The sequence below is a fragment of the Anopheles merus genome, chromosome 2R, assembly GCF_017562075.2.
Source record: "Anopheles merus strain MAF chromosome 2R, AmerM5.1, whole genome shotgun sequence".
NCBI classification, from domain to species: Eukaryota; Metazoa; Arthropoda; class Insecta; order Diptera; family Culicidae; genus Anopheles; species Anopheles merus.
This window is the reverse complement of record NC_054082.1, coordinates 5,217,379-5,241,952: the sequence shown is the minus strand read 5'-3', so window position 1 is coordinate 5,241,952 and position 24,574 is coordinate 5,217,379. Positions and strand designations below refer to the sequence as shown.

At 48.5% G+C, this 24,574-nt stretch overlaps 2 protein-coding genes across 10 annotated transcripts; one reads left to right on the top strand and one right to left on the bottom strand.

The window, feature by feature from the left end:
* Positions 1 to 101: 101 nt before the first annotated feature.
* Positions 102 to 11,462, bottom strand: LOC121588454 (liprin-alpha-1). 6 transcript variants are annotated; one of them, XM_041906409.1, is made up of 20 exons: positions 10,414 to 11,462; positions 10,062 to 10,163; positions 9,627 to 9,791; positions 8,661 to 8,735; positions 8,518 to 8,589; positions 8,073 to 8,444; positions 7,851 to 7,988; positions 7,250 to 7,600; positions 6,809 to 7,179; positions 6,548 to 6,731; positions 6,137 to 6,226; positions 5,365 to 5,558; positions 5,150 to 5,197; positions 2,682 to 2,892; positions 2,426 to 2,595; positions 2,028 to 2,338; positions 1,625 to 1,944; positions 1,441 to 1,557; positions 1,228 to 1,350; positions 102 to 1,071 (listed from the first exon to the last, which is right to left on the bottom strand). In XM_041906409.1, exons 1-19 carry the CDS (start codon positions 10,660 to 10,662, stop codon positions 1,264 to 1,266), a joined length of 3,627 nt encoding a protein of 1,208 aa, XP_041762343.1. In that variant the 5' UTR covers positions 10,663 to 11,462; the 3' UTR covers positions 102 to 1,071; positions 1,228 to 1,263. The 6 variants fall into 6 exon arrangements, with proteins under 6 accessions (XP_041762343.1, XP_041762344.1, XP_041762345.1 ...); XM_041906410.1 differs by having other exon boundaries at positions 7,863 to 7,988; XM_041906411.1 differs by lacking the exon at positions 5,150 to 5,197.
* Positions 11,463 to 12,176: 714 nt separating this feature from the next.
* LOC121590842 (patched domain-containing protein 3-like) lies at positions 12,177 to 24,263 on the top strand. Of its 4 annotated transcripts, none has more exons than XM_041910893.1 (7): positions 12,177 to 12,350; positions 16,907 to 17,572; positions 20,802 to 21,048; positions 21,131 to 21,216; positions 21,295 to 21,858; positions 21,926 to 22,046; positions 22,127 to 24,263. In XM_041910893.1, exons 2-7 carry the CDS (start codon positions 17,370 to 17,372, stop codon positions 23,906 to 23,908), a joined length of 3,003 nt encoding a protein of 1,000 aa, XP_041766827.1. In that variant the 5' UTR covers positions 12,177 to 12,350; positions 16,907 to 17,369; the 3' UTR covers positions 23,909 to 24,263. The 4 variants fall into 4 exon arrangements, with proteins under 4 accessions (XP_041766827.1, XP_041766829.1, XP_041766830.1 ...); XM_041910895.1 differs by lacking the exon at positions 12,177 to 12,350 and adding an exon at positions 12,359 to 12,793; XM_041910896.1 differs by lacking the exon at positions 12,177 to 12,350 and adding an exon at positions 16,206 to 16,446.
* The last annotated feature ends 311 nt before the right edge of the window (positions 24,264 to 24,574 follow it).

The following is a 24,574-nucleotide window of genomic DNA, read 5'->3' as shown; positions in this document are numbered from 1 at the left end:
CGGAACACAGATGCATTTCATTTTGTATTTTTGTTTTGTTTTTGTTTCTTGGTTTCTTTTGCTTTTGCTTTCTTCCGTAGCTTTTTGTTTTCCTGTTTTCATGCCGGGATTATAAGTATATCTTTACAATTAGCGGTAGTTTTGTTTTTTGTTTTTTGTTTTGCTTTGTTCTTTTAAAGTTTGGAGACACTTCTTTCCATCGTTTGCGTCTGCTGTTTGAGGGATGTTTTGTTTCTGTATGTGTGGGTGTGTGTGTGTGTGTGTGGGTGTTTGTGTTATGGGTATCTCTACTACTGATCTTCCCTGCAGGTCCTTCTGCTGCACTCCCTCCTGTTCTCATGTCACTTGGGTTATCATTTTTGTTTTGTTTCAACCTATACCATACATATACATACATAGCTTCGAAAAGGGGTAGTGTGGTTAGAGCTCATCCTTTCCTCCCTCAGCTCTTCTTCCTTTTCCCCGTGATGCGCGAGCGATCAATTGCCTTAAACTTATGACAATGTTGTATTTAGATAGATAGATCCCTTCCCCTTCCTTTTGCGGCCCATTCTACTACCCAAAAACGTTATACGACGACCGTTTGCCGTACGCTGCAGGACAAACATGTTTGTGTGTATGTGTCTGGCCGTGTCTGTGTTTGTTTGTTTGTTTGTGTGTGTGTGTGTATATATAATATATATATTGTTTCCCTCTATTATACTTTCTACTACCCTGCCCACCTCTCCCCATCTGCTACAACTGTGTTCCCTTTCTCCCTTCCCACATATGATCTCTTTTCGGTATCCTTTCCACCCCCCTCTCCCTTTCCCCTCTTATACTTGTCGCTTACTAGTAATCGTTTGCTTTACTAATGCTGCTGGTATGTATCTTTGAATATTCGACTTGCGTCACGCATCTTGGGTCTGTGTGCTTGCTGCTGCTCCCTTCTGATTTGTGTAACGGTTTACCCCCTCGTCCCGTTCGCTTGCTAGCCTTGCTTTGTTGCATTCATGTTGCCCATAAAATACTATCTCTTTCTCTCTTTTACCTCCTCCTCCTCCTCCTCGCTCCATTGCGCAGTGATCCGCTCTGTTAGTAGGTAGGTATTTATCGTTAGATTATTATTAGTATTAGTATTAATATTTTCATTATTCATAACAATAATGCTATTGTTATTATCATTATCATTAATAATAGTATTATTAATATTACTTTATATTATTATCATTATTAATATAAGCATACTTATTATCCATTTAGACTAGGATGACTAGGATTATGTCAAGATTTGATTGAATCTCGATCCGTGCGCCGTTCGGTGGACAGTTCGAGCAGTTTGTTAAATTCCGTGCCTAAAATTTGTCTAGCCTGCAAATATTGCAGAGTAGAAAGAGAAGGAGAACGAAATGTGTTGTTACCAGTACTCATCTTGCTATACCATTGCACCAGTTTACGTACCTGTGTGTTTTGGGTTGGAATTTGCAAAGCTAGGGCCATGGAATTAGCATCGAAGCTTTCATCTAACGCTATCAGGGCGCCGTGTATGCCGGATTCTAGCAGATTGTTGGCATATTCCTGCAAAACAGGGGCACAAGTGTTGGCCGTTTAGCCGCAACGCTTACTAAAACTCAATAAAACTCACCTTGAGACCAACGCTCTGCACCCATCGCATTGTGCGATCGTTTGTCCACACCAGCACATCACTGAGACTGTTTTCGGACGCCTTTCGTCGCTCCTCCAGTGCCGCGCGATCGTAGTTCAGTCGCTTCAGGCAGGAGATGCCAAACTGCAGGCTGGTCCGATGGAAGCTGTCCACCATCTTCAGCTGACCGCGCAGGTCCTTCTTGTTGAGGTGATCTAGCATGCGAGCGTCCACCAGACACTCCATGAACGTAGTACGGTACTGAGGTAGACCCAAGCTAGGCAACCAATAGTTCCCTATCCACTCATGATTCATGTCTCCTGTGGAAGAAAAAATAGCAAGAAATGTTTCGTTATAGAAGCAAGGCACCAAGGGTGAATCAGTGAATGTCCCCCTCCCATACCGAATGCCAGCGTTGTCCGCGTGGTTTGCGGTGCCGATGGTGACGTCAGCGACACCATTTCCTGTATGGCAAGGCGCAGCTTTAGCCGATGCAGTGGGTTGCTGATACCGATTTCGCGCTGGATTTCCGTATCGCTAAGCGCGCTCATGATGGCACCGGATTTCACGTTGGCACGGCAGGCAGCCACATACCAGGCCGGCATGCCGACCCACAGCTCTAGCCATGCGACAATCGTTGGCCCGTTCCACAGCGCGAACGGTGTGCCGGCTTTCATGGCTTCGCCCAGCAGATCGTGCCGATAGTCGTGTTCCCTGCGCAATGCAATCAATGAAAGGAAAGAACAACATGACATAAGAAAAACAATATGAAAAGATTTCATGTTCCACAAAACAACATACTTCTTCTTTTGCCGGGTGTAATCGATCGGATTCGACTTGCCCGGTGGTCTGTAGCCGGATACGCTTATATTATCGTACGTGGAGTCAATATCGCTGATCAGCGAAAGCCCGCTCATCGACATCATGCTAGTAGAGCCGTCTGGCATCGAGGAATCCTTCACACCTTTTACCTGGAGAAGTAGAGTAAGATCCAACCAACGGTAAGCAATAATGTAGTGGAGCCGTGCCGGGTGCAGCAAATCACATCACAGCTTACCTTCTCCTTTTTGCTAAAGAACCGTCCCAAACTGGACTTGATGCCCTTCTTCTTTTGTGCCGCCGATACGGCATCTCCTCCCCGGCTGGCGGTTGGCGTTTGTAGAGAACTGAGCGAGCTGACCATGCTCAGGTGCTTCAGCGACTCCTGGCTTCCGTGGCGCGAGTTCAGGGGCGACATGCCGTAGTTGCTGCTGGCCACAAAATGATTCCTGTAATGATGACGGGTCGGAGAGCAACAATCAGTCAGTCAGTTAATCACCGCTAATGGTCATAAAACTATAATAACAACTTAATAAGATCGCATCAAACCAACACTACGTGACCAATCGCAATATCATACTAATGCAGAACATGTGTTGACTTTTTAGCAACAGATTTTTAGCAATAAGAGTGTGGAAGGGATGAGATATTTATATTACTCATCGGTTACATGAACTCGGATGCAAATCAACGGTATGATGAATTGGTGCCTTTCGAGTCAATCAGCCAATATCCTTTTAATTTTGAGTATGTGCGTTACTTGCACCCGTTCGTTCATTAATCAATGTTTTGGTGGATCTAGCGGGAAAATGTAGCCTTCACTAAAGGTTTCTCTTTTCCCTCACTACCCGACTAGCATACCAATCACTACTGAAATGCTCATCCATTTGAAACAACCGATGTCCTCCCCCCCCCCCATTTAATTGACCAAGTTCTAGCAGTGCTACGCAGTTGGTCATTTGTAAATTTTGCACTAAGAATTGTAACAATTAGCGATAGTGTGAGAGATGCACGTGATTCGTGAAACGGTTCATCAGTCATCAACCAGCGTGTGTGCGCGTGTGCTAGGTCCAAGGCTTTACACTAACACAGCAGGGAGGGGAAACAACAAATACGTTGCAAACAGGAATGTATGTGGTAGATGACTTACATCGTACGCAATATGCCCTCAATACCAAAATCTCTTGCACAAACTCTACACCAGCCGTGTGTGTGTAATTAACAACTTATGGTTAGAGCGACAAGAAGATTCCATTGCCGGCTTGCCTATGAATAGGAAAAAATAAACGTAACACACCCCCCAACAACCCCCTACCAACCAAGGGATGTGAGAACCACAGCAAAATATACAAACAATATACTCAAAATCAAAATCATTCTCTATTTCAACCTGCACAACACACACATGTTGGATCGAATGCGCTTATCATAGATGGAATGTACATGGGATAGGAGGATTAAATCGCTTTCACGGCGAAATCGAGCATCACGATATCATCGGGGATGGGCAACCTGCGTGACCACATGGCCCTTCGATCACATGTTTAATCCTCGTAAGGCCGAGAGCTTACTGCACGCATCATGCCGTCGGATTGTCTCCACAGATGATAAGAAAGATGGCACCCGCTGGAACATGCGTCTATCAGTCTCTGCGTCTTAAGTAAAACACACAAACACAAACAAATTCCATTAAAAAAGGTCGCTCCCATGGGGAGCCTGCTTCACTGCTACACATACGAATCGGACATGGTGCAGTGATGCAGTATGCCAAACCTCCGATCGGTTAAAGCGAACGGGGAGTTGTTGATAATGATCATCGACTCATTGGCCGTCCCAATCAGCGGCATGTTCGAAATCAATCGTGGAAAGGTGTAGCGCAGCTCACGCTTTAAGTTCAGCTGCAACAGCGACCGTGGCTGTTGCGGTTGTTGGTACCCCACCGCCGCCCTCATCGTATGACTGTATCGGAGGGACGACGGAGGCAAGTACGGAACACCGGTTCGACCGGTGCTGCTACTGCGCGCGAATGGATACTGGCTGTGAGCGACAGGGCGCTCTGATGGTGGCCGAATAGCGTCAAAGACATTGGCATGCCGGAGCTGCTCGTGCAGCGTTTGGCGCATGGGATGAGGATGATGATACAGGCGGGTTGTAACATTATCCCCCGCCTGTCTTCGAAGCAATGAAATAGATGGGTGAGGTAAATGGAATCGTCGCTGCGGCGGCTGCTGCTGCTGCTGTTGTGGTTGTTGCCGGTGTCGCTGCTGTAAATGGGAGGATATTACGTTCGCCGTCACGAGTGGCGATGAATAGAACCGGCTGTTCGAAAGGTATGGATGACTGTGATAGGCACGCTGATGATAGCGGGAAACAATCGGTCGCTCCCTCCGAGAAACGTGGAGTGTCGCAGCCGTGGACGCCATCGGTGGAGGGAAGCGATATTTCGTCCTTCCACCGTACGGCGACCGACCGACGTACGACGGAGCGTGATGAGATGGCCGATGAGGGTGCTGTTGATGGACGGACGGAAGATAGCGCTGATGATGGGCGGAAGGCGGATGGTTCAACAACCTAGACACGTTCTGAAAGCGCTGCATACGAGTATGGAGCATCGCACTGGTCAGCGTACTATTGTAGCGATTCTGTTTTGTGAGTTCATGCAACCGAACCGATGGTTTGGTACCGAGTAACTTAAATGATAATGACCTGGACTCGTTCGGAAATTCCGTTCCATGGACGACTCCTTGCGACCGTCTGCGCGTGGTCGACGGATAGGCAGCAGCAGTGGAAGTGGTGAAGAAGAGAACATTATGTACAACAAATCAAGCATCGTGCCTCGGTAAACCCGGTCAGTTAGTAGGTAAAGAAGCGGAGAGGTGCATGTAGGATCCCAATTCGAGCCCTTCCATTTCGTTGCTTACCGTTTCAGTTCCTCCTGGCTGTGCGCTAATGCTAGTGCGAAACGTTCCAGCCGCATGGTGCGAGCGGTGGCGGGCGATATGGTGCCGCCGGAACTGTTATCTCCTCCGCAAACACCGCCGCTGGCAGACATGTCGTGGTCCGCATTGCCCATATCATCGTGTTGCATTTCCGACTGCAGATGTGCCAGCTGTACCTAGGCAAAAACAAAATCCATTAGACACGGTTTAACGATTGCAGCACCAAGCATCATTAGTCAAAAGCGTCCACTGGTAATGCAGATTACAAAATCATACAATAATCAATTTCGTTAGAAAAAAACGAATCAAACAAAATAAAAGAAGCCCCTTTTATGATCGCTAAGTTGTTTTCTAATTCATTAAAGCGACTATTTATGATGTTCGCGTGCCTTCATTGTTCCATGAAACCAACCAGATACAACAAACCAACAACAGAAAAATGCTGTACTTATCAACAAGCTGCTACGCGGCGAAAGAAGCTCTGTACCGCCGCCGCCAAAGAAACAGACAAACAATTGCCAACAACAACATCGAATAATGCAAAATTAAGGTAAATGAAAAGAAAACGAACAAAATGCGTTTTGCCGAAAAAACAAACAACAAAACATAAAGCATAAAATTGCGCACGAAAAAATAGACGGTCCAATTGTGAAACTAAAAATAACCACACCGATCCCCCCCAGCATTCAATTTCATTTAAATAAGCAGTTGCAACAAGTTCGAACTAGGTCACTTCAATGCCGGAACCACTCACTTGGCTAGAGGGTAACGATTCGGACAACGGAACTTGATTCAAAGTGGTTACGTATTGATGCAAATGCGCTGGCGACATCGACGCTGGCGCCTGTAACGATAAGCAGACGTGTGTATAAAGAACATAACGTAGTGGAAACAAAATACTTGAAAAACTAACAACCAACACAACTCAACACACTCTGTCGATTGGTCAACACGACGATGCATGAACAGTGACTGAAGGAAGGGGGCGACGGCCGAAAAATGGTTACATTGGAGGTAATTTTGTGTTTTAAGGAAGGACGGATCACTGCACTTGACATTGGGAACTAATAAACGATCAAACGACTCAAATTCGATGAACACAAAAGAAACGGCGCCGGCCAACAGAACAGAACAGAGCGAAGCATCAAAGCCCCGTTTTACATACCGTGTGGTACTTTTGAAGGTAGTCACGATTGGGACTGTTTGGTGTGCTGCTACCGCTGAGCGGTGGACTCTGGCGGTCCATCGACCGGCCACGGGCTAACAGGTTCATATGCTCCAAGCTGCCGACACGAGATTCCAGCTCCTCTGCTCGTGCTTCTGTGGACTGTTTTTCCTCCTGTATTAACCTGCGAATAGTACGAAAACGTAAAGCAAAGCGTCCACTAATCAAACGTCCATTGAGCACAACAACGTCCATCCTTACCTGATCTCATTGTTGATTGCATCGAGCTGCTCCTGCAGCATGATCGCCAACGTTTGTGCATCGGTGTGTCCGGTCGGCGAAATGATGTCGCCCGTGCCGAACAGATTGTCCGCCTCGTCCGCGCCCTCGAGCACGCCACCGTCAAATACTTGTGCATTGGTCATGTGCTGCAGCTTGTTCCAGTCCTGTTCCGCCATCGAGCGGTTAAAGTGTTCCTCCTCCAGCGTCGACTTGTTCCGCCGCAAGCTGTGCGTGCTGAAGGTGGCCGACCCGCTGCGCGAAAATCCACTGTTGGCGGACGGATTGCCCACCGCGTTTGGTGATAAGCTTCTGGTTAGTGCTTCCGTTTGCTGGATGTTGTACGCAATTTCCTAACAAAACCAAAGAACAACCCAAAATGGTTAGATTCACGACTGCAAGCCAACGGGACACTGTACAAACCTGCTGCAATATTTGACGCTTGAACGTTTCCATCTCCAGCCGGTTCTTGGCGATCTCCTTGAGCATATCGGATTTCTCCTGGCACAGCTCTTCGGCGTACTTGCGCGCCTTGTCGAGCTCCTGCGTGAGCGTGTTCTTCTCCTCCAGCGCCGTCATGCGTTCCTTCAAATGGACCTGCAACCGGTCGTTCGACTCGGCCAGCAGTTTGTCCACCGTCGACGATAGCCGCTGATTGTGCTCTTCGTTCATCTTCAGTCTTTGATTGAGACGCATGACTTCCGCATTCTTTTCCTCCACATTGTTTTCCAGCCGCGTAATACGATCCTCGGCCGAACCGTGCCGCTCCTGTGCCTTTTTAGCCCAGATGCGAAAGAAAGGGAAAGAAAGGGGTTACTTTACGAATAGCGACACAGCAACGAGGAAAAGAGATAGAGAAGAGTGGTATCGTGCGAGTTACATGCGAGCTACACATCTATCGAAGAACGCAGAGCGCGTTCCCTCTACTACTATCGGGGGTACTACCGGGACGATTGGATCAAAAGTAGAATTAATAAGGGGTTAAGAAGATTTTGACGCGATCCGTTCGTTCGTGTTAGCCTACCTGTTTGCCTACCTGTGTTAGGGCTTCCATTCGCGCCTTCAGCTGTTCCTCCATTTCCGGCAGCTTCGAGAACTGGGCCAGCTTCTGCTCGGAAAGTTCTAGCTTTTCCTGTATCGCCGCTATTTTACCTTCTTGCAGCTGTGGGGGGAAAAATCGAAACAAAAAAAATGCATTTGCTCCGTACGAACAGGGCCACCGTGCAGCTGAGAGAGAATACGTTACCTTCAGCTGAGCCTCCTTGTGGCGCAATTCCTGCTCAAGCTTCTCGTTCAGGTCATGCAGCGAGGTCGATTCGCGCTGCGCATTCAGATAGCGCTTCTCGAGCGTCGCAATGCGCTCCTCTTGGTCCTCTTTCTGGGCAACGTTTTCGCGCAGATCGCGCTGCAGCTTCACGCACGCTTCCTGCGACTTGGTGTACTCCTTCTGCAGCTTGCACATGTTGTCCTCCATCTCGTTGATCTTGGTGTTCAGATCGGACACGCGCCGTTGCCACTGGGACAGTTCGGCCGTTTGCTTTTCGATGATCGTCTGCAGTTCGTGCGTCTTTGCGCTGTAGTCGATCATTTCTCCGGCCTCACCGTTCTTCAATGCATCCTGTAAAAAGGTAAAAACGCACACGTTAGCAATCTTTCGAAAACCGTAAAAACATAATTATTCATTTGCATACCTTCTTTTCGCTGCTGCTGTCTAGCGAAGGGTCCGATTGGTTGGACAATACACCCGACTTGTATTGCTGAAGCTGAAATACAGTTTCCATGAAAAAAGGTGTTAATACGGGGAATACTGATAATTCACTGATAACTCTCTTACCTCCTCTTTGGTTTGGTTGAGTTCCGCTTCTAGATCATTATTTTTCTCTAACGATATTCGGAGTCGCTCTCGAACCTGGAAAGCACGGTGAAAAAAAAAATACATTTACAATAACGTCTTGGCCCCCCTTGACCAACAGAAATGCTTGACCGTGTTAGCTACAAATTGTTGATTATTGTTAAGTAAACTCTTCTTTGCCTAGGGATAAACAAACAGCAAACAATCGAACAGTAGTAGGGCGCCTGGGGTTTATGGAATATTTGAACTGATCAAATGTATACTTTCACACCGTTTACGCTGGAATGCGATGAGCTGGAGAAGCAAATATGTTTTGAGGCATAGCTTAAGTTGAACCGGTTAGTCACGGGCGTGTTGTACACAAAACAGAAGAGCATTCAATATTCTTCCAAACGACGTATCATGAATGACGAACATTGATTTTTTATCATAAAGCAAGCCGTAAACTGCTTATCCAATGATTGCCAACGATCGATTTAAATGCAAATAATCATACGCATCTCTCTCGGGCGGCAAATGTGTGGGGGAGGGCGATCTTGGGTGCATAATAGCGGCCACCCAGTCACACACCCACACACACACACACACATGCCTCTCTCCTAGTATAGTACACCCAATGATAACAAATCGCGAACCACATACACACAGCATAACATCACTCGCACACACACACACACACGCTCGGGCACGCACTCACGATTAATCATTCTTTCTGCATCTCTTCGCTTCACACGCACACACGCTCGGGACGAAACGGGGTTGGGAGGGGGAAGAAACCCATCGCAAAAAGGGCGACTCTGGTAGGAGGAGGACCCACTCCTGGTGGTGGGTGGATGGGCTCGGTAGAAAAAAAGAGAGAGAAGTAGCGAGCGAGAGAGAGAGAGAGATTGTGGGTTGGTTGGCCACACCGGCAAGCCGACCATCTCGCCGTCGCCGGGTTTGCGTTACCTTCTCATCCAACGCCTTGTGGTGCTCGAACAAACTTTTGAGGGCCTTCAGCACCTCCACCTCGCTGGATACGCCGCTCTGGGATGCTGCCTGGCGCTTCACCACCGTCATGCGTAACGAACGCTCGTGCCGGGACACCAGACACTCGAGATGTTCCAACAGGAGCTGTGGCGAGCAAGAAAAAGCGAAGAAAGAGAAGAAAAAAACAAGCGATAAAAAGTGCGAATCTAGTAAGTGCAACCGCACACATCCCGACAAACGATGCTAATGCTGATGGTGATCCCTCTACCATTGGCAGGTCAACACACAGCACAGCACAGCCGTTTATCGATATTCGGTCGGCGCCATTCGGACGTCCGCTGTGCGAAAGCATGCCTGCTTGGCAGCAGCAGCATCCGTGCACTTTATGCTCTTTGACCTCGACCGCGCGCTTACCCTGGTGTTGTTTCGTTCCGCTTTCAGCTCTCCGATTTCTTCATCTCGTTCGAGCAGCGTCTCGCGGGCCTGCGTTAGCTCTTTGGTAAGGGTCGAGAATTCCTGTGCCGGGGAAAGATGAAAACGGAGCATGAGATGTATCATAAGCAACACCGAACCAGCCCCCCTCCTTTGTTGACCAATCCGTACACCGTCTACATGGCGTGGGAATGGCGAAGGTGGCACAACGAGTGTGTTCAGTGCGTAGGCAGGACTGGTACGACGACGACGACGACGCGCCTGCCGCCAACAAAGCCCACTACTTCCCATTTGGTTCCCCCTATTCCTTCCCCCCTCTCTTGCACACACACACCTGTGGTAAATTGGCCGCAATCTGACGGTGTAGACTGTCCCGCTCCTTTTCCACCTCCTGGATTTTCATCTCCATGTCCGCCATCCGCTGCTGGGTTTCGCGCAAGCTGTCCATCAGCTTGTCCCGCTCGTCCAGCATCGACACCATCAGCTGCTCGAAGTTGGCATCCTCGCCGCTGAACTGGGACGACCGCTGGGAGATGTTGTCCTCCGAGATGGTCGGCATCACGTCGCACATCATGTTCCACATTTTGCACTATTTTTGGTTTTGCCCGTGCGCCAGCTCCCAAAACAAAATTTCCTCTTCCTTTGGATCCTTGGAGCCTGCTGCTGGGGTCGCTGCTGGCCTCCGCTGCTGCTGCTACTACTACACGCTCTCGCTCTCTCACTATTGCACTATATCTCTCTCTCCCGAGCGACGCGCACTCCCAACACTTTCGCTCTCTTTTCAAAACCGGGCAGCCAAACACGGGACGTGCGTGCGTGCGTACGGCAGTGCGTGGGGCGGAAGCGGCGGACACCACACAACACCACGTTACGGTAACACTCGCACTCGATATGACAGGATGATGCGGGGGCGGAGGGGTGCTAGCTGAGACGCTGGCCGCAGCACGCAGGTAGAATGTCGAAAAAATGTCGGCACGTTGGGGAAACGAGCGAGAGAGAGGGCGAAAGATGAAAGGCGCGCGTGACGGGAGGGGAGCGATGGTCGCGTTACCGAGCAGTGGCGGCAGCCCAGAGGCAACGTCGACGGCGGATCAATTCCCCCCCTCGTTTCCGCCACAGCCGATAGGGGTAATCCCGTCCCGTCGTGCAAAGGTTGTTCCCCTTGCCGACGTCCTTGCTGGCAGCACGAGCCCACGCTGCGCTTAAACTTTCCTTCGCGACGAATGCACGCGACACTGGACGCCCATTATGTAATTAGGCACTCAGAATGCACGGTCGGCACGGATTGGAACGATTACTGTAGTCACAAAATTTCACCGTGCACAGAGACACACCTTTCTCGCTTTTTGTGTTTTGTAAATTCTTTTCTTTTTTCCCCTATCTTTTTTCCTCATTTGTCACCTGTCATTCCGGTCGCGGGCTATACGGCTATACTATATGGTTCAAGTGTCCGGAAGAACGCATACACGGCACGGCACGGACACCGTTCGCAGCCATTTGAACGAGTGTAAAAAATAACATTAAATTGAAATGTACAAATAACTGTCGACTTTTTATGTTATATTAGTTCTAGGAAAAATTACTAACAGCTTAAACATGAAATTGGAGCGATGTGCTTGTTCAAGAATGATTTTGCATTTTTGTTCCGATGCTCTTTTAGGAAGCTGCTAACGAGCGAATACTTTGTGAAGTGGCTACACACTAGATACGATCGCTAATAGTATGAAAATAAAGACCTTCACGACATGATTTGTGTATTTTATGGAAGGGATTCTCCGAATTGGAAGGAATGCGTTTTAGTAACCGAGCCGAATGGAACAAAAATAACAGTAATCCCACCGATGAGAAGCATTCCATTGTCTATTAACGACTATCAATACTAAATTAACAAAAAAAAATGTGTCTGAGTGCTAACTATGCTAGAAAAATCCAGCCAATTAAATAAATCCGTACAGTCCTCTGAAGTAAAAAAAAAACATAATTCATAGCTTTAAATTTTCTGGCCTTGCGCTGAACGCATTTCGTTCCTCGCCACCCTGTGCCACGGGCAGTGTCGTACCGTGCGAGAGCAAACCATCGCCAGTCGAGATGGCCGAGAGAAGGTGAAGTCGTTTCTCGCCACTCGTAGCAGACGGTCGAACACGCGTGTTTCGCTGCGCGGCGCACATCTCGCGGCTGGTGCGTTTCCCTTCTCTTGCGCGACCCGTCGCGGTGAAGTCCCTGTGCTGTTCTAGAGTGCATGGTTATCTACGCGTTCTGCGCTTGACCGAGGTACGGAGTGTGTGTATAGCTTGATGTTTTGACAGTAGTTTCTCGGTGTTATTTTTGAACCTTTTTATTTCCGCGTTTGCATTCGCTCTCTAAGCAATGCAAATACCGATCCCTACCGGAGGGCACAGTGAAAATAACGCCACCAAGTGAGATACGCCTCGAGAAAATCCCGTACCGGCGATGATTCTTGCGTACTAGTGTAGTGGTAGCGAGTTTAGTTGCGTATTTAGATGCGTCTTAGTTGGTTCTTTGTTAACCGTGCCATGGTCGTTGTGAGTGGATGTGACCGTGCCAAAGACAGATGTTTTCCGCCGGGGGTGTCCCCTGCCCTTCGTATTCCTCGTCAAGCGACTGAAGGGAGCGCAGCACACGAGCTCAGCTAGCTTTTGTTTCAGTGCGCACCAGCAAAGATTGCTAGCGGGCAGCGGCGTTGGAAAGGAAAGGTCAGAAACCAGTGAGATAGGGCGGACGAATGGACAGCTGATTTTAATGCACGGATGCACCTCTCCGACTTCGCTTACAGCTATTGGTGTGAAAAGGTTACGAAATCAATCGATCCGACACGTCGGCCGATTGATGCTAGTAATTGAATTCAAACAGCCAAAAGATGATGGCACGCTTTATCGCGCAAAAATAGGGAGAATCGATGCAAACGTGCGTTCTGCGATGGAAATTGTTGCCAGCAAAGGCACGAGGTCAGGGCGTGTTTCAATTAAAACTTTCAACATATTCCACAGAAATGACCCAGTAGTAGGGGATATTAAAGGGACCAAACCGGTTCCAATTTAACCTGCATTCGCGACCTACAAACGTAAAGGACACACAGCAGAAAATGCTCGAAGCGCGGAAAGCCATAATTTTGGTTGATTTTCTCCTGTATATCGATTTAAAATCAGAGGTGAAAAGGCAAGTTTCACTGAATCGTGTACGTGGTAGGAAGGATTTGTGGATATTTTGTTTTTTTTTTCTGTGCGTTGAACGAAGCGCGTCAGAGGACAACAACCAAAACCGGTATAAAGCGGCCTCTGTAGGACCAACCTGTTTTAACGCTTAATCTAGCCATGGTTGTTGATTTTTTGCTCCCTTCCATCCATGATGCAATAGAACGGAAGAGATCAGAATTTGTTAAAGTTGTGTAATATGCCCACAAATCGTCTGATCGACGCGTCGAATCAATTATGCGCCAACGAACTCATCATTCGGACGTCGATCTTATGTAGACCCGCGAAAGCATAGGGCAAAATACAGCAGTGAAACAGCGGCTACTATGATTCCAATCCGGTGGGAGTTCGAATCTGTGGAGTTGAGTCATAGTAGCCATAGCCTTGCAGCGCAGCCAAACGGGACACACACGCGATCACACACAACCGAAATTTGCCATTTTGTGGGGTAAAACACGTTATATTGATTTTTATATATTCGCTGCCAATATTTGCACGCAAAGTGCGCCCAACATTAGCTGTTTGCCATGGCAGTAAAGGGGGAGGTGGAAGCTTCCCGAATCGTAAAAAAAACCCGCCCGTGATTGAGATTGTGTTTGGGGCCATAAATTTACCTCCAATGTCCTCGTTTAGACGTGTGTTTGAAGAGCAATAATAATGCTGCTGTTTCAACTGCCGAAATAGGCAAATGGCGTATTTGGTGTGCGAAGTGTATGCAGGACGGGCAGTTTGTTTTGTTTGCAGCGTCCCAAGCTTCCGGATGTTCATTGAACATTGCCACATTGGACCGGTCGCGAGTTCTGTCACACAATTGCCCCGAAAGCGGCACCGGCCTTTCCATCCTTTCACTACATTTGCCCCGGAGCGCCGTAGGGTATGGTATCAAATTGTCGTCGTTGCGCTAATGACCGAATTCCGCGCTTGACATTGGCACGTATTTAATTTGTGTCCGTCATGGCATGGTGGTGGTCGTTGTCTGATCTCGAAACATTGATTCCAAATGCATTCAGGATTGGAGAAGAAGCGTTAGCTCTGCACGATGCGACTCGCATGGAAGACTTTTAACCCCGGCGTGGTGAATCAGCGCCGCTACACGCTGTACAAAGCCGTATCTGCACATATGTTTTGGTGTTTGACCCGTCCGCCACCAAGGACTGCGGACGGCTACTTCCTGTATTATATTTCGCCTGTCATCCTGTGTGACACTGCGAGAGGCTGCGCCCTCCGCTTCTACCCACCAACGGCCATCGAAGCGCCAAGAAGAAGCGCAAGCAGTCGAAAGTGTTTGCGCATCCACTTAGCGGTTCCATTCGCGCGCGTGTGTGCATGGTCTACCGATCGGCGGCGTCTGTTCGTCAAACTGACCGCATCATTTGCCGGGTGCCGCCGGGTGTGTGTGTGTGTGTTTGTTTGTTTTTTTTTTATCGATTTTCGGAAGAGAATGTGCCCATGAACGGGTGACACTCGCTAACCGTGACCTTGCCCTCGATCGTTGTTTCTCCCGCTCTATGCTCCCTTCCTCGATTGTACATATCTTTCTCGATGGGGGGGGGGGGGGGGGGGAGAGGATTTTGCTGATCACGTCCCAGAGCATTAAAAAAGGTGCTCGTAACAGCGATGACGATCGTTTTATTTCTCATTAACTTCGCGCGTCGCTTGACTTACCTTTCAAGGCCAAGCGACAAACTGGCGCGTAAAGCGTGGAAAAGTTCAACGTGTTTTTCGCATTCGCCGCCTGCACCTGCGTTCAAAAACGTGCGCTGGGAAAACCAGCCCCGCCGAGAGATGGTCGTTGATGATCGGGTCGGAAGGAATTCGATCGAACGTTCTAGCATAGAACAGGTTCGAATGCGGATTAGAATGAATTCAGAAGCGAAAGCAGCAAAAAAGCGCATTTCGGTTCGTTGATTCGACCGGCTTGAACGATGTGCGTTGAAGATTAGAATGAGTTTTAATTTTTTATTTACATTCCCGGCAAAACAGTTGAAAAAAAAAGATGAACAACATCACACAGCATCTTTTGACACGATCGCCGACGATGGTGATGATGATGACGATCGAGTTGTTTTGGTTTTTGAGACTGTTCTAGGAGCTTTGATTCGTTCCGCGCTTGGTATTTTGAAGCATGATGCAGGCACAGACAATCAATGTGTTAGTAATAACGTCAGACTTTACCCCTTCATCAGCTTCAGAAGAGGTGGGGAAATGGGACGAACCCAAATTATGTTCTTTTTTTTTTGCAACAAATATTGAAGAGAAAGTTTGCGTTCACCCATCACTCAAATGCTTGGCCCACGGTTAATGGTGTTCGATACATCTGCATCCCCAGACGTAGTGGGGTAGCCAGTTTTCAGGTCATCCGTTCGCTTGCGTTTGCGGCACAGCCCGCCCGACCCCCGTACACGTTCACGATCGGTTCTCATGCACGGTAAATGAGAACAAGGCAAACGCGCGACCTATCTGGGCCGAGAGAACGATCGCGAACCGCCGGGCCGGGCTGCACCAAAGTTCACCACCCAATTGATTAAGACTAATTGAATCTTTGGCCCGCGAAGGCTTCACCCGTCGCTCCATGGGCTGGTGCTGAGTTTGATCAGACGCAAGTAATCAAACGATAATCTAACAAGTTTACATTCATCCGCGTCGCCTTTGACGGGAGCGAGGCGCGCAAGGACACAAAGGGAATTTGCGCGCAAACATCGTCTTCTAACGTGGCGAGGCATGTTTCGATAGTGGACCATTTCCATTTCATTCGCGCAAGTGATTACGCGCCATTGTCGCGCAGTGCCCACTGTTTAGTCACCATAGTGACGCACACTGTGTGTACTGTGTGGTGTACTAATTTCACCTCACTGCCTTGCCGGCTCATTCATATGTACGAAGCATCACACCAACACACAAAACAGCAGGCTGTGGGGTGCTGCAATTATTCATAGTGGGTCGCGGATGCCATAAACCGGCCACTACCCTCCCCGTCCGACGCTGGACAATGGGAAGTTTTTGTTTTAATTGCGTCTATAACAGGGCGTGTGTTTTTGTGCGTGTGGGAAAGGATGGTCTAATGGCGCTTGGAAAGCTTTACCACTATCGAAAGATGGCGACAGAGTTGTTGGGAGAATAGTGTTTAGTTGCAAACAGCATGGCACCTGTAAATGGTAAGGTGCACGTTTCCTCCTCCTCCTCCGGTGCGGCATGACGTGCAATTCCCATTTTCCATCCGGTCAAGGGGCACCACCACCAAGTAGTACCCCTTTGCTGCAGTGAAATAATTAACGCTACGAGAAAGGGTGAGAAATAAACCGGACATTAATTATGACTCGGGCCGGGTCTATTTGACTTGCCATCGGTGGCCTGACGTAACTGGAGATGGGGTGCAATTAAAATTTTAAAACCATCCCACAAGTCCCCCTCCTTCCCCCCTGCCCCCTATCCCACTGCTACGAATCAATGCTCTAATGAAGAGTTGGATCGTTATCAGAACGGAAGAATTCAGGTGTACAAGCTCATTATATTCCTATTGCACCTGTAAAGCATCGCCTGCTAAGAGGGCGAAGCAAAACACATTCACGCATATTATTCACAAGCTCTAACCAGTTCCATTCCTTCTTTCCACAGTGTTGCAATCGATCAATCAGAATGTACAAATAGAGCAGCCTTATTGCTCAGTTCCTGCCATAGTGCCTGCCGGTAGTAGTGAACCCGCAGCAAAGTGACGACCGTCCGAGCGATCTGTCAGTTTAAGACCAGCACATTTATCCACCCTAACGGCTGTTGTGAAGTCAAAAGCTCCGGGAGTGTGTGTGTGTGTGTGTGTGTATCAATTTCAGTTAATCTGCTCAACAACGACGGCACATGCGCGTCAGGCTGGTTCGCGTGTCCCACGTCAAGCGCTGGGTAATTGTGATAAGCGTCGCATAAATTATTGCCCATCATCATCGCTTGCTGAGGGCCAGTTTTTGGTGAAAATTGCTCAGTAGCTGTGTTTACGCAATCCTATTGGAAGAGAGGCCACAGTGGGCGAGGATAGTGTTTTAGTGCAGCCACTTGCCACAGAAGCAACAAACCCACTACAGAAACAATGAACGGTAACGGACTTAGCAATGGCCATCATCGGGCGGAAAGTGAGGAGAATCTGCACAAACCGACGACTGAAAATGGTGGCAACCATCAGCCACATCCGGGTGTGCAGCCGGAAAGCGACGAACCGAACGTGGACCGGCTGAACTGCATGGGACGGCTATCCTACTACGTGTCGATGGCGATAGGGAAATTTTTCTACCGGTAAGTAAAATGCTAACGATCGGCGATACACGATTGTCAAGTTTTGGCAGTAACAGTAACGAACAAAAAAAAATAGATCCAAACAGACTCACGGAGCGATCCCACCGTTGAACTTGACAGTGAATTTTTATCGGTTTGCTAATTTTTACCAAGGTCATGCGAACTCGGAGAGATCACACTTCCTACACAGAAAAACAGAAAAATCCTTTCCTGAAAAGCAAACACAACAACAGCAGGCAACAATCAAAAAGTGTTAATCAAACACATTTGAATATGGAAATGTTAATGCCAAGCAGAGCAGAGCATCGGAAGAGCATTGATGAAATGTTGCATAGGAATAACAGGTTTCGGACAAAACACAGACAGAAAAGATAGATACAGCCAAGATCATCGAACGGCATTTTGGGCGAAGGGGAAATACCTATAAATTCGAGCTTATAAAAATGCTCTCAAGCCATTCTTTCTGCATTCAGCGGGTTTGGAATGAGCAGGCTGGCGGAGGTGCAGTTATTGGAACCGGTTCAGCGGTTTGTCGATAAATTCCGCTGTGACTCAAAGTCAAAGCTCTCAGCAGGTCCAATCCCAAATGTCCATGGAATTGGAGTCGCTGGAAAGCGGTTTACCGTTAAAAGGAAGCTGAGGACCACCGTTTATCTTTCAAGGGCGGTTGTTGCATCCGATCTGTGTACTATTCCTAAGATGATATGCGGCTTCGTTTCCTAATGGGTATTTCCCCATCTCAAAAAATGCCTCCACAGCACGGAGGTTATTTTTAGCGAATTGGGTTTTGTGTCTTTTTTTTCTTGCAAAAGTATACTCCCGATTGTGTTACTCCACACCGTCTGATACTGATAACGCAGGTCCGATACGGTTCGTCAAAGGTTCACTTGAACGCATGATCCGAATATGATAACACACCAATGACAACTGTTTCGAGGGAGGATTTACTTCGGAAGAGGGGAAAGGAGGTGAAGGTTTAATATGAATCGAGGTAATCGGAAATGAAGGAATCGATTCGTTTTACTTATATTGCTGGATCATTGTTGGATTGGCTTTTTTTTCTAAGGGCAACATTGTTCTTTCGAGGCATGGAGGGCTTCTGTAACGTCCAAAGTTAATATGATTGATGTTTGACTGTTGACAGAATATGGTTGGTAGTACTCCTGTACTCACAGCGCACACACACACACACACACAGATGGCAATGGATTCGCCAATTAAAGACCCATGATAACATACCGGACGATCATTAAACGCCCGAGCATTATGTGGATCGCTGGCAAACTTTATCCGGACAAATGGATGTAGCAACCGATTAGAGAGCACAAACAATTTGGCTGGCCACTACAACAATCTCCAGACGGGCTTGATTAAACTATCGCCAACAGAACACAACACCGACCTAGATATGTTGCCCGTAATCGAGAGTGATAAATGAAGCTCTGGTGTAATAAAAAACAAAAATAAATAAACGTGTAGCCCCACCACACAACACCTAAGCTTGATCATCGGTCCAGAGGCGAGTGTGAAAATCAAACATCTGCGGCTGTAAAAGTAAAAGTGTCACCATGTACGATGCGATGCGCGGCATATACGTCCTGTTTGCATAACCGCTTAGCACGGGCCATACATACGCCTATTTGGAATTATTCACCTTGACCGCGGCCGGACCGTGGTCTCTATGCGGCAATGTCCGGCTGCGTGCAGTGACACGATCGGTTTGCAACTGTACCGACAGCGAATGTTTGTTTTTGTTTTGAGAAAGGTCAGGAAAGTGGTGCCATAGCAAATTTCACCATAAAAGTGGCCACCCGGCAAGAAGTGCCGGCTTTAAGACCTCAAACTACGCTTTAATTTAATAGACTTTAACAGACGTGACGTGACGCAGCCTGTCGAAGAAACGCCATCTTATCTGCTATTGCTGGTGTATTTTTAATAATTCGTAATGCCACTTCCTCTTCGCTGGCATATATTAACCATCCGGTAAAAGTGAAAGCCGATTAAATGGCTCGTCACTATCTCGCTGCTACAAGCTATAGAGAATCCACGCTTTGCAATCATTCTTGCCCAGTGCAGGAAGAGTACGGCAATACGGTCATAAGATGCTTTTTTTGCGGTCAACGGGTTATTGCAACGAAATGATATGCACGGCAATAAATCTGCTACCGATGATGATATAACTAACGAGAACGATAAGTCACTGGCAGCCTCTGTCTTGTCTGTCTTTGCCGCTTCTTTGCTCGTTGCTCTCCGGCATCCATCCTCTGCCGCGGTGCTGCAATTTGTTCCGCGTCTTATCAATTGTATTAAAAATAGGTGTAAAAATACACAGTATTCAGTACTTTGAGATGGCGAGCGCGCGCGTGTGCAGTTTGTTTATACATAACGATCAAAGCCAAACAAAACTGGCCGATGAATCGAACCGAATGGTGGTGGTGACCTGCAGTGTGATCTACAAAAATAAAGCATGGGAAAAATCGACCATTCAGACACCGTCTAGATAGAGTTGCACAGGGCATGGCACGTGCCAGACGTAGCTGATTGAACTTTTGCAAATTTAACGCTTGTGTACTTTTCGCGTGAGATAACAGATGACGAGCAGTGTGTGCAAAAAATGATTTTTTTAGAGCCAATCTACCCATTTTTGTATAATTTACAAACGATCAGATGCTTTTGGAGGTGGCGCCATCTGTTAGCCAGTAGCAGTACTAAGGGCGTGATATCTGGAAATCACCAGTGAAGGGCTTTCTTGTGCCCTTTGTAAATTATGCATACGATGCTCCCTTTCTATTTTAACCTTTTTAATGACTATTATTCCTCCCACAAATTGGGATAGTGTGAAGCTCAGCTCTCTACGCGTCTGGCCGATCTTTTTTTTTTTTTTGACAAGAAAGTGCATGCAGCAGTTCCGTTTAGCGAGTGTGAGGAGGAACATTCCGCACCGCATTTGTTCGACCAACTTGGTTCATCTAATTGCGTCAAATGCGCACAGTTTAATGAGGTTGTTCCAGTTAAATGCACCCCGACACGGTTGACGGCATTCAACCTCTTGCGCTCATAAATATGACTGCAGCCCCGTCTTCAGTGCGCTGCTGTGTTGTTTTCCATGTGCCATCCCCATACATTTAGACTGCTACTGTCCGTTGCCTACTGTATGAGCTCAAGCAAACCGGGATTAATATCATATCTTTCTTTTCTATATATATCTCTCTCTCTCCTTACAATCAAGGCTCGGTTACTGGATAGCGAACAATGCGTGGAAAACGATCGGTCTGTGCTTCTTGCTGGTCGCCCTGTGCAGCGTGGGCTTCATCCGGTTCCACAAAGAAAAGAGCCCCATGAAGCTGTGGATACCGGTGGGGTCGAAGTTTCAGCACGACACCAACTGGCTGATAGAGCACTTTAAGGAAGGCAATCGGATCGAAACGGTTATGATCACCGCACCGGATGTGCTGGTGCCGGAAGTTTTACAGACGGTAAGAGAGCGACCATCTGCCCCATTGCTGCATCTTGCTGTAAAGCGGAAACGGGTATTGATGTCTTCTATTATATTCGCAGATTGCAATCATCACGGAGGAAGTGGAAAGCTTCACGTTTCACAATAGCGAGGGTCAACGATTAGGCTGGACCGATGTTTGCCACAAGTAAGGCTAACCCTTAGAATATCCCCTCAGACACCTCTTAATTAAGCTTTTTTTGTTCCATTTTCCCCTTTTCTCCAGAGTACCTTTGATAGCGGAGTACACGGCGAATTTGTCGCGCCGAAAGCGCCACGCGCAAGACCTCGAGCAGCCGTCGGTAACGACACGCCGCCCGAAGAAGAGCAAACCCTTCTTTACACCCGTTATCGATGTGCCCTCGTTTCTGTTCTGCCCGATGGTGGAGCGGCTCGAGCTGGGCTGCTACGGTAGCAGCTTGCTGGAGCTGTGGAAGTATAACCGCACCACGATTGCCGGCCTGTCGAAGGAGGATATCGTGGATAAGCTGAACCGTACCACGATCAGCCCGATGACGGGACACACGGTCGAGTTTGCCGAGCTGCTGGGTGATGTGAAGCGCGACTGGAGTGGCCGGATCGTGTCGGCAGGTTCGCTCGTTACGCACTGGTTTGTGCACGTCAACTTCTCCGAGGTGGATTCGGACGTGAGTGGCAATGCGGCCGGTACGGAGGATTGGGTCACCGAGAATGCCATGCTGTGGGAGGAACGGTTCCTGCAGATTGTTACGAAAGCGAAGCGGGATCTGTCGAACAATGAGACCGACATCTACTATGCGGCCGGAAGAAGGTAAGGGGCGCAGGGGATGGAAAACAGAAACTACTGCTACTAACAGTTTATATTTCTCGTACGGCAGTTACGGAGACATTAGCGAGGAATCAATGTTCAAGGACATGGATAAGCTAATCTACGGCGGTATCGTTATGTTTGTCTACATGCAGCTCGTCTTATCGAAGTTCAGTTGGACCGAGTTTAGGGTACGATATCCGCCGAGAGTTCACCATGGCCCCAAGGCAATGACCCACTAACTGGATTCTGTTTGTGCCGGCTTCTCTAGGTCATTCTTGGATCGGTGGGACTGATGAGCGTCGGGATGGGCTTCGTCGCCGGTTGTGGCATTGTGGCAGCGCTTGGCGTGTCCTACGGCCCGGTACACACCTCGCTGCCCTTCCTGCTGATGGGGCTCGGCGTAGACGACATGTTCGTCATGATGGCCTGCTATCGGAAGGTGCGGAAAGCCAATCCCGACCTGCAGCTGGCCGAACGGATGGGGCTGATGCTGCAGCATGCTGGCGCATCCATTACGGTCACATCGCTCACTGACATTGTGGCATTCATCGTCGGCTCCATCACGGTCATCCCTTCGCTGCAGTCGTTCTGCATCTACGCGGCGGCCGGCGTGTTCATGATGTTCGTGTTCGTTATCACCTTCTTCGTCGCCATATTTACGCTGGATGAGCTGCGCATTGCCAGCCGGCGCAACTCGTTCCTGCTGTGGGTGGTGCACGACGAAAAGTCGACCTCGCTCTGGTGCGAGTACAATCTGATGCACCGGTTCATCAACGCGCTCTACTCAAGGTTCCTGCTGACGACGATGGGCAAGGTGCTGGTCATACTGGCCGTCATCCTGATGACCGGCGTCAACGTGCACAATCTGCTGAAGCTGCGGCAAAAGTTTGACCCCAACTGGTTCATCCCGGAGGAAACGTACTACAACCAGTTCGTGGTGAAAACGCACGAACACTACCCAAACGCCGGGTACGAGGCGATGCTCCTGTTCGGCAATCTCAACTACACGGCCGAGCTGCCCAATCTGATCGGCATTACGCACCGGTTGGAGAATCGCACCGACATACTGCACAGCTTCAGCTCGTGGGTGACTGCGTTCCAGGACTTTGTGCACACGCACTACGACAAGGACATTGCGGTGGATGCCCTGAGCGAGGCCGACTTCCGCAAGTACTTGAGCAAATTCCTGTTCAGCTACGAGGGTGGCCGCTACCAGATGAACATCAAGTTCGCCACCAAGCTGAAGTGCGGCCAGCCCGCACCCAACATCACCGTCACGACGATGGACTTCAAGTTTCGGCCGTTCAAGGAGCGGGAAGAGTACCTGCCGGCCAAGTACGCGGTGGAGGACGTGCTGGCGAGCAGCAACATCAGCACGGGCGATCACTACCGCACCCTGTGGGCGAAGATATTCGGCAACTGGGTGACGGACGAGATCATCGACACGGAAATCTATCGCAACATTTCGCTCGCCCTGATCGGTGTCATGTTCTGCTCGGTGGTGCTGATCGTCAATCTGCAAATCTGTTTCTGGATATTCGTTTGTGTGCTACTTACGCTCGTGAACGTTGGCGGGCTGATGCAGGTCTGGGGACTGACGCTCGATCTCGTGTCCTGCATTGCGCTGCAGCTTGCCGTCGGGCTGTGTGTGGACTATGCGGCCCACATTGGCCACACGTTCCTGACGATCAACAAGGGCGATCGGAATCGGCGCAGTCTCGAGACGGTGCTACACATCGGGGCGGCCGTTTTCTACGGCGGCGGATCCACGATACTGTCCCTCTCGATACTGTCCGGCTCGCAGGCATATACTTACAGGACGTTTTTCAAAATATTCCTTCTCGTGATTGCGTACGGCCTGTTCCACGGTACGATACTGCTGCCAGTCATACTGAGCCTGATCGGGCCGGCCCCGTACAGCGGATCGCTGAACAGCCTGAACACGATCAACAACAATCCCAGTCCAACGAAGAAGGTGTGCCGCGAGGGCACGGAAATGATTTCCTTCATTGGCAAGGAAAAGTATACACCGAACGGTACGGAACTGTAGGGATGCGTCGGCGAGGGAAGCGGAATTTAAAGCACACACGCACTTACACCGTCCGTGGGGCTGGAGAAGTAAGATTAACGCGCGCAGACATTAGGAATAAGAGAGAGAGCGAGAAAGCTTAGCAGCAGTAGTGTTTAAGTGTCCCCTGCCTGAAGCACAATATTGCCTGATAACTTTAATTGTGATCGATCATGTCATCTCTTTCCTTACGCATGATTTTTAAGAAGTATTTTTTTACTACAATTTGTACATATAATTGATAAGCAATAGAGAGAAGTAAAGGACGAGTAGAGAGAATCGAAACGATTAAAAACAAAATGTAATATTGTGGGAAATAAAAAGCGGTTACACATAGCAGATGCATTTCTACTACTAGCAACCGTTGTCGTGTTTCACTATTCCTAAATTCGGAAAATAAAATAACCGCTGATAACAGTGAAATTAAAATTCAGCCTTTCATCATTTCATCGATTTTCGATCTAGCGGAGCAAGAAAATATTTACGTCCAATTCACTTATCAAGATAGCAGCAGAACGCGTAGTGTGTGCGAGATAGCAGGTACAGAAAGGGATCGTGTTCGTACAGTGGGATTTTGGCAAGGCATTTCGGTTTACAGTCGCCCAGAAACTAGCAGTTTTCTGCTATTGGACGCATTTTTAACACAAA

Excerpts from the sequence above, each read along its gene's own strand:
- LOC121588454 (XM_041906409.1), bottom strand. The coding sequence starts at position 10,662 with ATGTGGAACATGATGTGCGACGTGATGCCGACCATCTCGGAGGACAAC. Across the intron at positions 9,792-10,061 it reads CGGAACGAAACAACACCAGG|CTCCTGTTGGAACATCTCGA; the intron begins GTAAGCGCGCGG and ends TGCTCGCCACAG. Across the intron at positions 7,989-8,072 it reads ACAAGGAGGCTCAGCTGAAG|CTGCAAGAAGGTAAAATAGC; the intron begins GTAACGTATTCT and ends TTCCCCCCACAG.
- LOC121590842 (XM_041910893.1), top strand. The coding sequence starts at position 17,370 with ATGAACGGTAACGGACTTAGCAATGGCCATCATCGGGCGGAAAGTGAG. Across the intron at positions 21,049-21,130 it reads TGCCGGAAGTTTTACAGACG|ATTGCAATCATCACGGAGGA; the intron begins GTAAGAGAGCGA and ends TTATATTCGCAG. Across the intron at positions 21,217-21,294 it reads TGGACCGATGTTTGCCACAA|AGTACCTTTGATAGCGGAGT; the intron begins GTAAGGCTAACC and ends CCTTTTCTCCAG.